The sequence below is a fragment of the Melanotaenia boesemani genome, chromosome 10 (genome assembly GCF_017639745.1).
Source record: "Melanotaenia boesemani isolate fMelBoe1 chromosome 10, fMelBoe1.pri, whole genome shotgun sequence".
Lineage (NCBI taxonomy): Eukaryota > Metazoa > Chordata > Actinopteri > Atheriniformes > Melanotaeniidae > Melanotaenia > Melanotaenia boesemani.
In genome coordinates this window covers 27,841,664-27,859,518 of record NC_055691.1, presented here as the reverse complement: position 1 = coordinate 27,859,518, position 17,855 = coordinate 27,841,664, and the positions used below count along the sequence as shown (strand labels likewise).

General features: G+C 37.8%; 2 protein-coding genes across 4 annotated transcripts in view; one reads left to right on the top strand and one right to left on the bottom strand.

The window, feature by feature from the left end:
• The window catches only part of igf1ra (insulin-like growth factor 1a receptor), a 77,467-nt gene extending 64,790 nt beyond the window's left edge, over nt 1-12,677 (top strand). The window contains exons 11-21 of the mRNA XM_041997752.1: nt 1,621-1,904; nt 2,001-2,143; nt 2,540-2,705; nt 2,813-2,915; nt 3,125-3,195; nt 3,287-3,516; nt 3,971-4,075; nt 4,767-4,926; nt 5,142-5,271; nt 7,007-7,141; nt 10,282-12,677. Of these exons, the coding sequence (XP_041853686.1) occupies nt 1,621-1,904; nt 2,001-2,143; nt 2,540-2,705; nt 2,813-2,915; nt 3,125-3,195; nt 3,287-3,516; nt 3,971-4,075; nt 4,767-4,926; nt 5,142-5,271; nt 7,007-7,141; nt 10,282-10,807 (2,053 nt within the window). The 3' untranslated portion in view covers nt 10,808-12,677. The remainder of the gene's footprint in view (nt 1-1,620; nt 1,905-2,000; nt 2,144-2,539; nt 2,706-2,812; nt 2,916-3,124; nt 3,196-3,286; nt 3,517-3,970; nt 4,076-4,766; nt 4,927-5,141; nt 5,272-7,006; nt 7,142-10,281) is intronic.
• A 2,057-nt stretch (nt 12,678-14,734) lies between these two features.
• Nucleotides 14,735-17,156, bottom strand: pgpep1l (pyroglutamyl-peptidase I like). 3 transcript variants are annotated; one of them, XM_041998207.1, is made up of 5 exons: nt 17,057-17,156; nt 16,924-16,976; nt 16,732-16,848; nt 16,141-16,364; nt 14,735-16,067 (listed from the first exon to the last, which is right to left on the bottom strand). In XM_041998207.1, exons 1-5 carry the CDS (start codon nt 17,085-17,087, stop codon nt 15,860-15,862), a joined length of 633 nt encoding a protein of 210 aa, XP_041854141.1. In that variant the 5' UTR covers nt 17,088-17,156; the 3' UTR covers nt 14,735-15,859. The 3 variants fall into 3 exon arrangements, with proteins under 3 accessions (XP_041854141.1, XP_041854143.1, XP_041854142.1); XM_041998209.1 differs by lacking the exon at nt 16,924-16,976 and having other exon boundaries at nt 16,141-16,366; nt 16,747-16,848; XM_041998208.1 differs by lacking the exon at nt 16,924-16,976 and having other exon boundaries at nt 17,057-17,121.
• Nucleotides 17,157-17,855: the final 699 nt, after the last annotated feature.

The following is a 17,855-nucleotide window of genomic DNA, read 5'->3' as shown; positions in this document are numbered from 1 at the left end:
GTTTTATGTATTGCCACTCAAAATGTGCTCTAGTATTTATAACTTCCTCTCTGGAGTCCATCACATAAATTCTCTTCTTTCTTTCTTCTCTTTTCAAGTTTATTTGTTTAGCACATTTACTGCAACCTCAGTTGCCGAAAGTGCTTAACAATAAAAAAAACCTACACAGTTAAACAATAAAATCAGTAAAAAAACAAACAAACAAAAAAAACAATAAATGACATAAGAACGGAATTAAAAAGAAAAAGCAAAAGCAAGCAAATGTCAAGCTCAACTATTTTTGAAAGCCAGTGCAAAGAAGTGGGTCTTGAGCAAGGACTTAAAACCAGAAACAGGCTGGGCAGCTCTAATGTGGAGTGTTTACTTACAGTTTTGCAGTGTTAAGACTGCCCTGCTAATTCTAATGCTCATCACACTTGGAGAAACTAGATTTTACAAACTTCTTTTGATTTGAATGATGTATCTCTTATGTTCTGTCGGTTTCAATCAGATTCAAACATATGTCCCTATAATCTATACTCTGCTGTCGGTTTTCTTATATTATTGGTGTATTGTGAGTAGTAACTCATGTTCTGGGCTTTGCTTTGCTGGGCTGCACCAGTTACAACTGTCAGCGAAGAATGTTGACATGTAAGTGTGACTGGTCTTTCCCACACTGTGTATTTGTCTCCATGTCTGTACTCTCCTCCTCAAACACAAAAGATTCTTGACTAAGGATCTGTTCTAGTAGCTTGTTTAGTTTAATGATATGCTATCAATACACATGAAAGGACTTGTTGATCGACAGAAAGGGCAGTTATCGGTTTTCAGTGCTCAGTTGATTTTAAAGTGGGAAAAATGCCCCCCAAATTTTTTTGGGATGCGACTTAGAAAAAGGAGTTCTCATCTAGTTTCTGCCAAGTTTGGAGGCTCAGAACTTGAACTCTTTTCTTATAGTCCGGTGCAGGTTTTACAGATACCCTGTGGTTTCTCTTGTGTGTCTGCTGGTGCTGCATTCACAGCCGTCACCACCTGTTTTCCCTCAATAATGACAATGTGCAGCTCTGGAGACTCTGCAACCCATCATCTGAATTCTGATAACAAGTGTCCATTCACTAATGCCAATGTGTTTGACAGCTGAACACTATCATGATGAAACATTTTGGTTTCTCAGTGTCTCTGTTACAGACTCTTAAATTTCCGACTGAAATATATCGAATGGCATCTTAATTTTTCTTTAATCATTAATTTGTTTTTTCATCTTAAGTATGGAAATGTTTTTTTTTTTTTTTTTTTTTTTGAGTCGCCTTACTCAGTCTGTCCACTTTGCAATGATTCTGACCTCATTCTTACATACAGTACCGCTGGGAGTGCTTTACAGCATCTGGACACAAGACTTGCATACACACAGGCACACATAAGAAAATAAAGAAAAACACACAAAGTATCTGCTCACTGCACCTGCCCCAGCAAGATATTTCAGTTTTGAACTAAATGTTTTATAAACCTACAGTTACCTGCAAAAACATAAATTTCAGGACGTACAGTGTTTCCTTCTGTCTTTTACCTTGCTAATAGTGCTTACTGTACTTAAAACAACTTTCACAGATGTTTTAATTCGACTGCCTCTCTGTGTTTCAGACCTCCAGACCGTCGGCGCAGAGACATTTTTGGTGTTGCAAACAACACTCTGTTCCTAGAAGGTGATCAGGGGAATACCTCTCTTGGGTCTGGAGACAACAGTACAGATGGCATTCCCCCTGTCATAGAGTACCCATTTGTGGAGGATAAGAGTTTTGCAGAATACTTTGAGATCCCCAGTCTGCGGCCATTCACTGTCTACAGTATTGACATCCATGCCTGCAATGAGGAGGTGGGCCACTGCAGCGCGGGAGCTTTTGTCTTTGCCAGGACCAAACCTGCAGGTGAGGAACACAATAACCTAAATGCAACATATCACAGAAATCTGGTCCATTACACTATAGCACCCTTTTTTTTTATTGCAATGTGTTTATTTCCAGCCAAAGCAGATGATATCCTTGGAAAGGTTGTCTTTGAGAGGAGTGATAAGGTTGATGGGAGTGTGGTGCTGCACTGGCAGGAGCCTGTCATGCCCAATGGACTTATCCTGATGTATGAGATCAAGTATCGCCTGGGAAGTGAGGTGAGTCAGTAATAGTGGAATTATAGGTCTCCTTGAAACATACTTAAATATATTTATATTTTATATACAGTATGTACAAAGAAAAAAAAGTTTATCCACAACTAGTCATAATCATTTTTAGTATATGTTAGATATTTAGCTGATAATGTTTAACATCTACTTCTTCTCCATTATTGCTAAATCTAAAAGCCATCCATATGAAAATATTGCTTCAAATCCCCAACTCCTGAACATGAGACTTCTTTTATTTTTGTGCAATGAAGAGTTTGTGTTTTATTTATACTCCTCAGCAAACTTGTGTAAATTGTGTGATCACTAGATTAGTTGCACAATGTGCATTTCCCCTAGCCAGTGTTATCTTTAAGCAGTAGTCACTGTTTATTTCTTTCCCCTCAGCCTGAGAAACACAGGTGTGTGTCACGACATCAGTACCGTGAAGACAAGGGAGCTCGCCTGACCAACCTTAGCTCAGGAAACTACTCTGCTCGTGTACGCGCAACGTCTCTGGCAGGAAACGGCTCCTGGACGGAGAGCATCTCCTTCTACGTGCCACCCCCGAAACGTAACAGCACACATCTACTTAATTAAATAATGCACTGAGAAACTTAATGTTAACTTCAGTACATGACTCATTGCTGACTTTTTCTTTTTTTTCATTTCTTCTGACAGGAGATGACGGTGTTACAATCTACTTGATCATCATAATTCCCATCATTGTGACGCTTTTTATCGCCAGCCTCACCACCATTTTCTTCTTCATTAACAAAAAGAGGCAAGTGTTTCTGGGAACACAGCTTCCATTTTCTTGATTAAGTTGCTATGCTTACGAAGCTTAATGATCAGTGAGATGTTAATTAGAGTTAATAGGACTTTTCATTAACATTTCCCTATGGGAAAGGGTAAACTTCACATTGAGGACTGAATATTGTATCCAGAATTAGAGCTGCCTGTCGGCTCACTAAGATGGGTTTGTGTGTACAGGAACAGCAACAGACTTGGGAATGGAGTCCTTTATGCATCTGTCAACCCAGAGTACATCAGTGCCGCTGAGAGTAAGATTGTCATATTTTCTCCATTTTCCACTGCATTTGTTTGTTTGTTTAAACACACTGTGATGACCTGCTGTCTCTTTTGTTGGGGTAGTGTATACTCCGGATGAGTGGGAGGTGGCCAGAGAGAAGATCACCATGCACAGGGAACTGGGTCAGGGCTCCTTCGGCATGGTGTATGAAGGCATCGCCAAGGGTGTCATCAAGGACGAACCAGAGACACGAGTGGCCATCAAGACGGTCAACGAGTCGGCTAGCTTGAGGGAGCGGATTGAGTTTTTGAACGAGGCGTCTGTCATGAAAGAGTTTAACTGTCATCATGTGGTAAGATGAATGCGCTCTAACGTTACTATCAACAATCTGAATGAGAGAACACAGATCATTAGCAAAGGCGAAGAATAAACACTTAAAAAAATTGAATCCAGTAATATGGAGCTTGCAGATATCATTATTTTCTACTTAAGTCGGTTTAGATATAGAGAACCTGCAGGGCCATTGTGATTGTTTTTGTAGTCAACGACAACCTGGGGATCTTTTGGAGATCTGTACATTCTCACATCAGTGTGATTACAGCCTCATTAAATGTGCTCCCCTTTAGAAAGTTGCTTTTACAACCTTTCTATCAACTCTGGTTGTTAAAAAAAAAAATTATAAAAACTGTTTTGGGGAAATTCTGTCTTTCCTTCTGTGAACTAAACCTCCTTAGATGTAATCATCTGGACTTGGAAAAGTTTTTGATTGTTGCAGCTGATTTTAACTGTTTATCTTTTAAATGTAGGTGCGGCTGCTGGGCGTGGTCTCTCAGGGACAACCAACTTTGGTGATTATGGAGCTGATGACTCGTGGAGATCTCAAGAGCCACCTGCGCTCTCTGCGCAAAGAAGTAAGCAGCAGTTTTTTCCTCACAGATTTATGCACAGATAGCTTGGCTCTGTATCAAATGCAGCACTGGTTGCAAACAAATTTGGCGGCAATTTGTTGAATAAAAATGGGAATAACAGCTGTAATCTTTTAAAACCTGATATTTTACACATCTAGTATTTTCTTATTTTTATTGCTGTTGAACATGATAAACAATAATGAAATAACACTTCTACTCAAAATCATATATGTGACAGAACTGCACAGTAGTGTTCCTCTGTTCATCCTGGAGGAATCAGTGTCAGTGATTTAAAGAAAAAGCTTAAAAATCTGATTAATAAAATAACAGGACAATTTTCTGATTCACTGCATGTTATACAACTAAATTTACTCAGTAACTTTCAGGACTGTTTCTGAGCCCAATCAGCAATCTTAATAAAATGTCAGTTTTTTTGTGCAGTTCTGTGAAGATATCAGAAAAAATTAATTAATTTAGCCTTGGCTCTTGCCTGAAGAGTCTTCTACATATTCTCTGAACTACTGTAGAGGATGAAATCCACAAATTCTTTGCAACAGTTGTGGTTGTTTAGTTCTTTTGTACATAGTATCCCAACTCTGTGTAAAAGCAGACAAACAGACAAACAGTATAGAAAGAATGGTTGTTATTGGTCATGATTTTTATCTTTTCATCATCTCCTCTTGCTGTGCCACAGAACACCACCAGTCAGGTCCTACCCCCTCTCAAAAAGATGATCCAGATGGCGGGGGAGATTGCTGATGGTATGGCTTACTTAAATGCCAACAAATTTGTCCATAGAGACCTGGCTGCCAGGAACTGCATGGTAGCAGAGGACTTCACTGTGAAGATTGGAGGTAGGTTGAGTTAATGTGATGTTTTCAGCCTCTCCAAGGTTGCTTAATGCTGAACCTGCTCTGCTGACTGTGAAAATAACTGTTTGGATTTTAGAGAGTGCCTGAGGCAGTGGGGTCTTAATGTAGATAGACAGAGCTCTCTGAAGCTTCCTCTCCCACACAGACTGAGTGATATTTAGTGGTTTTCCCAACCTCTGTTTTCATTTCTTCTTCAGATTTTGGCATGACCAGAGATATTTATGAGACGGATTACTACCGAAAAGGAGGGAAGGGCCTGCTGCCTGTTCGCTGGATGTCTCCGGAGTCACTAAAAGATGGCGTGTTCACTACAATGTCTGATGTCTGGTATGAGAATGCACGACTCTCACACATACATAAAGCTGCATTATACAAGTATGAACCTGCTTCAGTCCAGGAGGTTCGAACTAGCTGCATATTTTGTCTTTGTGTGTGAAGATACTTTAAAACAGCTCATGCTGTGGGGTCACAACTGTAAAAACCTGCAGATCACCTCACAGCCAGTATTATTTACAAGATTCTCACTCAATAGTTTCAACATGAATTTCGTACAATGACAGCTATTTCCAAAACAATATTAGCTGTCACTGTTGGTTCTTTGGAAATTCCTGCTACTATGTTTTTTTTTTTGTTTTTTTTTTATTTTTCAACTGTAGCTAGTCCAACTGTTTACTACCTCCCCTGGAGTTTGTTTCCCAACTTAGTGTCCCATGGGTTAGTTCCTAAGAGTGGGTTTAAACTGCTCCAGATGTTCACAAATGAGAGGTTGCAGTGCCAGCACAAATCTACCTTCACATCTTGTGCACTATATCCTCCTCTTTGATGTTGCACAGTAATTTAGTGTGAGACTAACGCTTCTTGGGCTTCATAAATTGGTGACTTGGAGTGTGTTAATCAGAAAATAAAAAGTCTGGCAGCACAAAACTGTCATTGTTTATGTAGTGTTGTAATAAGGCTGCTTTTAAGTGAACTGTCCGAAAATAAGGCTAAAATAAGTAAATATTTTAGTGTTAGTTATTGTAAACATATTTTGTCTTTAATGCCTTAATATTAAATTAGTGTAAAGCTAAAGTAGGAGATGAGTCCTGCATCTTTCACGCATGAATACATTTCTTGTGAATTAAGTCCATATTTGTGGGAGGTGCTTTGTTTTAGATGCTGGAAATATGCACGATGCAGGACATGGAACAAAAAAAAGTATAAGCAGAAAAAAAAAAGATGATAGATGAGGTTTTATATCTATAGTAATGACTATTATGACATGTATCAAGATTGCACTCATCTAGACTTATCACAATGTCAGCAAACAAAAAGTAACATAAACCTAGCAAAGACAGACAAAAATGGAAGTAGCAGCTGTTTGGAGAATGTTAAAAATGCTACTGTTATTCACTAAGAGCACATGCAGAGTGGTTGAGCATTGATCAAACATTCATGTGGACTATTCTGCAGTACGAAAAATAATTCTTCCAAGCTTCCTTCTATTATAGATCCATGTCCTAAGAATCACTACTTCATATATTATATATTTATCTGCTTACATTAACATGTACTTGAAGCATCTTGTTAAAACCACATGCTGTGTACCGTATATTTAAGACGTATGAATTATTAAATGCTTAGACATAATGTCTTTGTGTAGACATGGTGCCCACGACCTGCGTATAACTTTGGAAAAAATAGAAATTCTTCACAGAAATCTTTGTCTATCATCCTAAAGCTAAACATGTTATCTAATTGATTAAACAAGTGTGTGTGCTGAACTGTGAGGAACTGCAGTCTCTGGTGATGTGAAGCACAAATAATATTATCTGTCAGGATATGAATGAGCTGTCCCAACTTGAAAGAGACGTGAGATACTATGCCAAAGACACCATAAAATCACTCAAAAGGCTGAAAAATGCCTTTGTTTGTTACCAGTATTGTAAGAAGAATCACTCAGATAAAACCCCCCATGTGCTTGCTGATATTAATAATTTTTCCTTCTTTGCAGCACTCAAAATAGTACTAAAATGATCCTTTAGTTCCTACAGTTTATTATTTATTTATTTATTTTTTGTAGGTCATTTGGAGTTGTGTTGTGGGAGATCGCTACCTTAGCAGAGCAGCCTTATCAGGGCATGTCCAATGAACAAGTACTGCGCTTTGTGATGGAAGGAGGACTCCTGGACAAACCTGACAACTGCCCTGACATGCTGTAAGTCCTTTTCTATCTGATCAATTCTAGTCTAATATACTCTACATAAGCCCTCAGGGTTTATGTCACAATTATTTGATCCTCTTCTACCACTGTCCTGCTTGTCTTCTGGCCTGTTAATTTTTTGTCATGTGCCTATTTTAAGTAGTGATTTAAGTGAAAGAGATATCATGTGTGTATGCCATGGTAAAGCTTAAATGAGGGCTGACATTGACGTCACTGGTTAAATGTAGTCCGTTGACGACATGGCTTCAGCAGACAGCTGGCAGTGAGAAGCCTGTTCAGCCGTCAGCGTCGGCCCAAAGAAGGGATGCTACAACCCGTGTGTGAAGGATGCCCCTCATTCCTGCCAGGGGAACAGGCATGAGGACAGAAGTGGTGTCTCAACAACTGCAAGGAGAATGGGAGCAATGAAAATACTATTTAATTCATGTATAATTAATAATGTAATATCCATGACTGTTAAAAAGAAGACAAGAGAGCAGAGCCTGGCTGTTGGCTTATAGAGCAGAATACATGTACAGTATTTCTTCTCTCCTTCTCTGACCTCAATAAGAAAACATTCTGCACTCTCCCCTCCCACTCCTCATGGCTGACCTCACCTTAGAAAGAGCGCGAGTAGAACAAAAAATAGGGCCGAGTGTTGTGCAGACACAAACTTCTGGTTTCTATAGCAGCCTGACTGTTTTGTCCTGATTACAGGAGTGTGTGGATTGTGTTACAGAGGTGGTGGTGGAGTGGGGGTTTATCCTCCTGGTCTTTGAGGAGTGCACAGGGGAGTCAAGCTGCTCCCAATGGCCGCCTGTGCTTTAGAGATTTCCAGAAGACTGCTGAAGTGTAGTGAAGCCAGACATTTATACAAAGAATGAATAAAAGGATACAAGACATGGAAGTGGGCAGGATAACACACAGAGGAATGAGTCATATTTGGACAGCTTTGAATGTCTTCTCCTTGTATTGAGTTTCTCAGGTAGCTGAGGGTCATTGATCAGGTTTCCCAGTTTTCGTACTAGAGTTTCCTACAGACAAAAGCACATTCTCTTTTGTAGGGTTGGGTGAGAATAAATGCAGAGTCTGTGATCATATTAATCATGTCTCACTGTGGAATATGCTGTATCACTTGCAGCAATAATATACATCAAGTTTTCACCACACAGGGGCACTGCCTTCGGTTGCACTGCAAAAGTTCCTGATCAGGTTTGGGGACTGCTCTGAACTCACAGTTGGCCTAAAATTGTGTCTATTCCAGATTTAATGAAGTTTTTTTTAGCACATCTCTTCAGTAAAATTTTGGCTGGGTTTGGATCAGTACAAATAGTTTTCATAAGCCCCATTTTAACACTATCACTGCTCAATTTTTGCTAATAACACTGAAAATGTGTAAAGGTTCAAAATCTCCATTATTGTGTTGATGTTATATGACCTTTAAAATGATCTCTAATAAAAATAAAAAGGAAATTATATGGGTTGTATGGAAAGACATTGAGCTAAACATAAAAAAAAAAAAAAAACAGAAAAGTATTAGGGAGCAGAATCAAGACGTCTTTGTTTCTCCATCAAAGGTGAAGATTTAACATCAAGGAGGTGCCTTCATTGTAGCTGAAGAACAAGTGTGGAGTGTGGTTGTTTTAACACAGTGAAACTAAAACTAGTGAACCACCAAAACCTCTTACAGCTAGCTAACTTGACAGGTTGAATGTAAGTCAATTTAGCCTAATAGCAATAGCATGTGTCATGTGCTCTGTGATTGGCAGGACACTGACAAGGAGTCAAGATTTACTGCACAGTTTTCTAAATTAGCATCAACAAGCGTCGTGCACAGCAACAGATGGTGGATGAGTAGTGTTAAACAGGCATGATTATGCAGACAGGTTACTGCGGTGTGTCGGCAGAGCTCCAAGCATTACAGGACTTTTCATGGGAGGTCTCTGCTGTGTGGGTTTTGGACATCTGAACATCAGCTTTCAGATACTTCCTTAAATTCTGGAAGAAACAATAAACAGCCCCCCGCAGCTCTACAATATGAAGCGTGTGCTCAGGCAAGTAATATTCTCTCTGTGTGAAGAGAAGCTGGCACCCAGCTGCAGAGGTTGTTCTGAATGGTGAAAAAAACACAGAGAGGGGGAACAAAAAAAAGGGAAGAAAGGACGGGAACAGCAATAACAGAGCCGAGATGGCCGAGGTGTTTATGTCAGGGAGCCTTAGGGAGTATTCTTAGCTTGTTTGTATATAATTGAAGTTGCGGTGTGTGGCGCGGCACCACACAAAACTGTAATAATTCTCCTTTTTTTATGATGTTGTTTTGACATTCCCAAAGCTCGGTTGCTGGCCTGGCACAGTAACCTTAAATATGATTTATTGCTCTGCTGAGTACCTGCTACATTACTGATCTAACTGTATATGTTGTAATGCGGTACAAAAACATCCAAATTTCAAATTGATTTAAGTGGCAATAAAAAATTTACTGTCAGTCTTGCAAGTTGGGATACCTGTCCATGCATTTAATTTGTCCTCACACTGTCACTGGATTTAAATAACAACATTTTATTGGGCAAGAAGACATGTTCATAAACCTGCCAGCAAGCATGCATGAAATGATCAAAATTAAAATGATAAAAGCAGGCATGCATATTTTTTTTATATCCACACCTGTTTCTGTGAGCGTTAAATGGAAAGTGAATAACTAAACTTAAGTTTATTCATGTGGAGCTTACACACTGCAGTTTACTTTGCAATATTAATGTACTATCTATACATGGTTCTCTTTTAATAAAGGAGTAAATGGAGTCGGAGTACAAAAAGTGGTATAAACTTAAGTTTCTTCTGCCACCTGCTGGTGGGAAACAGAACATCTTCAAACTGTGAAATCTGAAAAGATGTGCATGTCTCCACTTCATATGTTAACACATTAAAACATCCTGCTGTGCCATCTGGTTGCGAAGTATCCCCTTTACTTTAAAAATGGTTATATCAAGAGAATGCACATAAAATTCAGAGTTCATTTCAATTTGAGGTTCCAACTTAGGTTGTTATCCCCAAAAGTTAAAATCTTAAAAGTGTATGCATGTAGAGTATACATATATGCATGTTCCAGTGTTGTACTGTAAATTTAACATTTCCATTTTGTGCCTCTCACTCAGGTTTGAGCTGATGAGGATGTGCTGGCAGTATAACCCTAAGATGCGTCCGTCCTTCCTGGAGATAATCAGCAGCATCAAAGAAGAACTGGATCCTAACTTCAGGGAAATGAGCTTCTTCTACAGCGAGGAGAACAAGCCGCCAGATACAGAGGAGCTGGATATGGAAGTGGAAAACATGGAGAACATCCCACTGGACCCCGTATCCACCAGGCAGCCATCTGCTGCTGTTCTTCCCTCGTCTGGGTGCACAGGAGGCACGTCGCCACCTTCTACCCAGCATCTATCCCCCATGCAAGGCCCCAGCACTCCACTACTTGGACCTGTGTCTCTCTCAACCCCAGGCCAAGTAGCCTCAGCTGTGGCGTCTCCAGGACAAGCCTTGGACAAGCACTCAGGACATATTTCAGCCAATGGGCCCGTGGTGGTGCTACGGCCTAACTTTGATGAGATGCAGCCATATGCACACATGAATGGGGGCAGAAAGAATGAACGGGCACTACCACTGCCCCAGTCATCGGCCTGCTGATATCAGTCCATCCCCATCTTTTCCTCACACACAGGGTAACTCAAGCCTCTCTCAGTCTCTTAAAGAGGTTATGAGTGAGGTAAGAAAATTACTTTGTTTTACTGTGTGCCAGTAGATGGTCTCTCCTCAACTTTAAGGTCAAACACAAACTCTAAAAACTGTAAAACAGCACAGAAACCTGCTAAAGCATTTGGAGTTTGGTGGCTCAGACACACTGGGGGACTTCTCCCTGTGCAGCCTGTATTTCAATCTTTGTTACAAACAATTCCTTCAAGAAGGAAAACTACACAGGCATGTAATCTTGACATACAGACTTACACATGAACTTTAAGAAGATCTTTTTTTTAGCATATCTGCCAGCAAAACCAACAGAAGAGCACTTTTCCTGAAAATTTAAGAGAGGATGTGACGGATATTTGAGTGTGTATTTATACGAACACATCATTCTCTCTACAATATGGTATAGCTCTATTTCTATAATGACTTTCCATCAAAATGAATTTCTTCCCATGAGCAAACTGGCTCATGTTGCGTGAGGATGCCTCAGTTAGAAAGTTTGTACTAAGATCAATGTTTCATTTAATAGTAATATTTCTATCAGATGCTGTCAGGTGTGGGTCAAAAATGGTAGAGGGCCTATTTTATATCTGCCAAACTATTGCCAAATCAAGCTCTTTCCTTCATTTCATGAAGTTTTCCTTTTTTTTTTTTTTTTTTTTTGTTAAAGGCTGTGATTCAGGGTTGTGATGAGTCTGCAATCATACCAAAATTATTTGGTTGTTTCAGACTTACTGCGTAGTAACTGGCATGTCCTTTCACAACTGCAGGTTTTACCAAAATATGCCATATCTGCACATGGCGTGGAATCAATTATTTGAGGAAGCAACTTAAAATTTTGGAAGGAGTAAAGTCATCTCTGAAGCACAAACTTGTTAAAGAATGCTTTATGTTAGATTGGAAATCTAACAAAAGGTTTTCAGGTTTCCAATTCAAAGTAGTTCTTATTATCAGCTTGGATTCTGACATAAATTATAAAAACAGATGTTTGTTAAATGTAAGTGACCCTTACAAATCCATGTTTGTGGTGTAAGCCACAAGTTGTCTGTGTACTGTGTACATACTGTACATTATATATAAAAAGAGACACATAGTTGTAGATTTTACTTAAACTATTTAAACCTTATCAGGGGCTGATATACTGAAGTTACATGGGATCTTTTTTTTTTTTTAAGATCAGAAATAATTAGTCGATAGTGGACATAAGTGTCCCCTTCATGACATTGTGTCAGAAAACTCTGAATCACAGCCTTGGTCCATCTTTTTAGTTTTTTTTGTTGTTGTTGTTGTTTTGTTTTGTAAAAAAGAGAAAGAAAAAAAAATGTCACAAGTCTCACACTGCTACTCACAGAACATCACAATCTGGCAATACACCCCCCCCCCCCCCCTCTCTCTCTCTCTCTCCTTGTCTCACACATACATGTTTTTCTTTCAGACATTTTTATGAGTGTGTATGTTGTATGGGGGGTGAACAGTGTTCACTGATACATATTCAGTGGAACCAAAAACACCGCAACAAACAGGAGATAAAATAAAAAGCTGTTAAATCACACTTTAGTAGCCTAGAGACAACTTGTAAGTCAAAGGAGGTCTCTTCTAGAGTAGTCATTGTTTTTCAAACACATATAAAAGGTCTTACAGTTGTATTTTTGACTGCAGGATCATTTTTATACACATCATTGGTTTTTTGTCACTTTTTTTAAAAACCTTTTTACGGTTAAAAATGTTAGCCTCTATGTCTGTATAAAACAAAGCTGCTATTTCATTCTGTTTCTTTTTTGGACACACACACGCCATATATATATATATATATATATATATATATATATATATATATATATATATATATATATATATAGTATCCAGTCAAAAGGTAGGATACATCTACCCATTTTGGAAAGGGTGTCCACACTTTTGACTGGTACTGTATAGACATTATATATATATATATATATATATATATATATATATATATCCTTCAGGTTTGGTATTTAATAACTTCCACAACACTCCATCTCTAATATTCTTTAGCCCAGTTTGAAAGAATAAAAGTTTCCCCCTAAGGTTTTTAGTAACACTACATTTTGCTCATCATCTTTTACTTTCATTAAATGTTTCCATCTGTTTTTGTTCTGTGGATGTCTTTATAATTATTATTATTATTATTATTGTTGTTTGAAATGGACACCTTAGCTCAATGTGTGAGCGTGTACTTTCTGCACCCTTTTTTGTACTTTGTTGTTTAGCACTGCGCCTAGCGTTGCCCTCTAGGTGCGACTCAATCTCAGGTCAAAGTAAAGGCTTTGCTTTCTCCACACATTCTCATATCATCCTGTATTTGTCTCACCTTTTTCTCCCATCCTTTCATGTTTTATTAAGTGGAATAGTGCCCTCTTTCCTTCCCTCTGCCTCCCTAGCTGATGTCTACAGCAAGCTGTACCTGTCTCTCCCAGTGCCTCCTATCAAAGTCAGGATTAGTTTCATTATACAAGATGATTTCTTTACACCAGATCTGCTTTTTAGCCCATCTATTGCATGCCTCTCTTCCAATACTTAGGGCTAATTGGGTTGTCTTGTTTGCCTTAATTATGCCAACTATCTTTTAAGCATTTATAGAAACTACTTTTCACCCCCTCCATCTTGAGCTAAATACTCCTCTACAAATCTCACTTCTTCAAAGTGAGATTTTCAAACTGATTGTCTTCATAATCATCACCTCTGAAAACCAAATACAGGATGGGTTACAGTCCAGGGAAGGGAACAAGTTTCAATGTCATAAATGTAAAAGGTCTTAAAATGGCTGAATAGTGAACGTGTTTAGAAGTATTTCTCCTCATGTGGCCTGGTGATTTTTTTTCCTTCAACTTTTTTTCCCTGTAGCAGTGTTTACTTATTTATTTATTCTTTATTTTCTTTTTGTGATATCAGTATAAATCACTGTATAAATGCCCCAAGATTCAATATAAAGTTGTTTTTCTTTTTGTTTTTTTTTTTAATGCATTGTCCTTGGTGTCATGACTGGGGGACTGAAAACCATTTTTTTCCCTTCAGGCATATATCTACCTCACTCTGTTTAAATATATATGTGCGTACACAAAACAAATCCATATCCCTCTCATCAGTTTGAACAGAAATGTTACCTGGACATAAAACCCACAAGGATCAAGATAAACCTCATAATAAAGTGGGCTAGGACGGGAAATGGGATGGAAGTGTTGCAAGCTCTGCCCATGAATATTTGTTTTTACAAAACGAGTTTGCAGCCTGAAGATTAGAAAAAGAAACTGTATTGCTGAGTGTTAACTGCAGATTTCAACGCAGCAGTGTCACATGATTTTATGTAAAACGACAGAAATACATCATTACACTGTATTAAGCAGCTAATGCAGAACAGCTGATGGCAAGATAGGAGGGCAGAGCTTGGCATCAAACAGTCCATCTCCACTGCCTCCCAACTTATCTCAACCTCAGACCCTCAAAACACAATCTTCTTTTTTTTTAGTATAAAATGCATTTATAGAGAAATCTAAAAAAAAATAATAATAATATGGAAAATATTTAAGAAGGGAAATTTAAAAAAAAGTATATGCTGTTTACTTGCAGCCAACACCCCATTCTACAACTTTAATTTATTCCAAGAAAACAAATAGAATTTCATTTTACATTCAGTTTTGCATGGATACGTGCTGTGAATAAAACAAGGACAATTTTACTGTCCATCCACAGAAGTGTTTTGGGTCATGCAGAAGTGATCTCTGGTTGTTCTGCTACTCATAGCTGCAATGTCGGTTCAGTCACCTTGGCAGAACTCATATCTTCACCAAAAATGTTAAGTGCATGAGGTGCTGGGATTTATCTCTAAGTCTCTTATAAAATCTCAGCTGTAATTTATTTTATTTTTTTTTTAGAAAAAGCTCTGAGCAGTTAACATTGCATCAGTGCAAGGGTTGGCAGACTGACAGTAAAAATTTGCATTCAAGTAAATATCCTTAAGCAATAAAAATGGAAAGTTGAGTAGGGAACCAGATAACTCAAAATTTGAACTTTGGGTGTTCAGTCGAGGTACTTCTGAATCATATTTGTGTTTGACTTAAGGTTTAAAAAAGAACAGAATAAAATAAAAAAAAAGAAAGGTGCAATTTTTTTTTGTTAAAAACTGTTTGATAGCTGCTGAATATCACATTGGTACAGAAATCACCACTGACCTGAAAACTCCAGTTTACATGTATCCTGACATATTTCAGCTTTCCAGTTCTGAGAGGAGACATTGATCTGCTGTGAGGTGAACTACTAGTTACTTTTAGATCACAAACCTGTCAAAAATACAGCAGTGTCAATAAACACATGGAGATATAATGACAGGTTGCATAGATTACGGGTAGTCATGATAAGTAAACAACACAATTAGAAAAAGTTGATAGTTTACAGTTTCAACACTAGTTGCTTTTTTTTGCATTACCTTAGACTTCCAGCATAAATATACAATAACTACACTCCATTTAGACATCTTCATCACTTATTTCTTTTAAGAATGTTCTACATGCAAATGTCAGGTTTATGGGGGATGCGTCCGTGCATCTCCCAGCAATAATAGGTTTGAGGTTTATCATGTCTGTTTTTATGATTTGCATTCCTACACCTTCTAAGGGGCCTTTGTCTACTACTATTATCTTATAATGCTTTCGCAGAATCTACGTGTTCATAACTTGATGGGGGGGGGGAGAAAAAAAAATCAAAATAATTTCACTAGACTGTCTTCTTTAAAGCTCTGTATCTGAGGCCTCAAAGTTTTTTCACACCTATAACTGAGATGGTGTATTTTTGACATGCCGTCTCTAAACGTGTATCTGAAAATTTCTTGTATTTTACTTTTTTTCTGAATTTTTAAAATAAATAAATGAGAACAAGAGATTGCTTCATCTGTTTTTTCTTGCATGTTGCAATTTATTTTTCATAGCAGTGGCATAGTGTCTGCTTTGTGGTATTAAACATCTGCTAGATGAGAATCTGCCTTAGTGGGGGGTGCTGCTCTTCGTGCTGTTTAGTGTCCTCCAAATGCTGGAGCATTGTGAGAATGAGGGCCTGCAGAATGGGTACCAGTGTGTCAGGTGATGCAAGGCTGCCAGATGAGGGTATGTGAATGAAGGCTGCTCTCCGCTGACTGTGATATAGTGAACAGTAATATGCAAAATCACACAGGTATCTGTAAAAAAACAACCAAAAAAACAGCATTATCTCCCATTCATGTGTGAACAATACAGAAAATAAATGCTCACCTGCCAGCATCTCTTGAATATATCACATCCATTCCTGCTCGTTTGAAGCATTTCGACACAGCTCTCATGTTGACAACAGAGTCCAGTTTTTCTGGCCCACCTTCGATGCAGAAGTTACTCTCAGGGCAAAACCCGCATACATCTCTGTCTCTGTATCCGCTGTTCTTCCCAGTTTGCTCCACAATAACGCTGGAACTTCTGGCAACGCCCAGATGAACAGCAAACTAAGGACATGCAGCACAAAAACATAACTCATCTTGCAACATAAACAAACAAAAACTGTAGCCACAATTAAATTACACACAGGGTTATATATACTATATGTTTTTCTAATACCTTTCATTATTTTATGGTTGTCCTCAAAACACGAGGAAAAATTTGTAAGGTTTTAGTAGTTATTATTAGTATGTTTATCTTTAATTTAACCAAGTTAATGAAGTTTCCTTAATTTCATTTATTTCTTAAGTTTATTTATAATAATTTTCTTTTATTTATTTTTTAATGTAGCATATCTATATATCAGGCTCACCTTATACTATAGCAAACAGACGTTCTAGGCTACTACTTCTGTCACGAAACTTTAATATTTACCTTTGGTTTAAGAGTTTGCCAAAGTTCCGAAATTATCTGACGGGTTGCATCGTAACTCACTGGTATCTCCTTGATGTAAACATCGATCCTCTCTCCCAGCCCGACCAACTGTAGCTCCTGTAATTTTTATTTTTAAATGATAAAAAACAACTATAGCCACTGACACAACCGAAATGTGTTTCCAAACATTACCTGCGCTGCTTTCCAGCTGGGGTTTACTAGGAACTGTCTGAACGGCCCAAACCCTTAAAACAATGTATACATTATATTTTAAAACGGAACTGGTTCACGGAGTTTGTATATACGCACAATAAATACTTGTTACCTGTAATAATAACAGTTTCCCTCTCATTCATGTCGTCGCTAAGTTTTCTGCCAGCAGGAGGAACACATTTAATATGGACATAAAATGGAGAGCGCTTTGATTTTAGCTCATGTAACTTTATTTTTGTCCCCTTGGGGGCGCTCTTTTATAAAAGAAAAAAGGAAAAAAAAAAAAAAAAAAAAAAAATAAACTTGGTAGAATCGATGCGTTCAAATACGTCAGGTAAGTTGTGGTATCAGCTCCAGAAGCCATACCCTCCTAGACCAACTTAAAATTTATATATATTTCTACCTTATTGTTATAGTTTGAATTCCTACAAAAATAGTATTTATAATTTAAAAGTGAGAAATAACCAGCCATAAGTAAATACCTGATTCCTAGACAAGTTATATGATAGCTATATTTGAATTAGGTTAAAATGACACTTCCTTCTTAAACAGGTTTTACTGTTTGTGTATAAAAAAGTACAAACAATGTAACTATAATTTACTTAATACAAATTACATACTATTGTATCAGATGAAATATCTTGTATCTGACGTTCTAAATCTAGCGTAAAAATGTAATTCTGTTTTAGAAGCAGGTGTATACAAAATATCAACAGCAAAAGAAAAAAAAACTGTGTTCATATAAACCATTCTTAATTAGACTAAAACTCCACTAGAAATAAAAAATGCCCCATATAAACAAATCAGTCACATCAGTCTAATGCAAATTAATCAGAACTATTACCATATATACACTTATTGTTGTTATTCTTTAACTGAAGTAAATGTGGTTTGGCAGTGCTCTTGATCAG

Coding starts and splice junctions, on each gene's coding strand:
- pgpep1l (XM_041998207.1), bottom strand. CDS start 17,087: ATGAATGAGAGGGAAACTGTTATTATTACAG. Junction 16,977..17,056: donor GGAAACTGTTATTATTACAG/GTAACAAGTATT, acceptor CATTGTTTTAAG/GGTTTGGGCCGTTCAGACAG. Junction 16,365..16,731: donor GGCAAACTCTTAAACCAAAG/GTAAATATTAAA, acceptor GCATGTCCTTAG/TTTGCTGTTCATCTGGGCGT.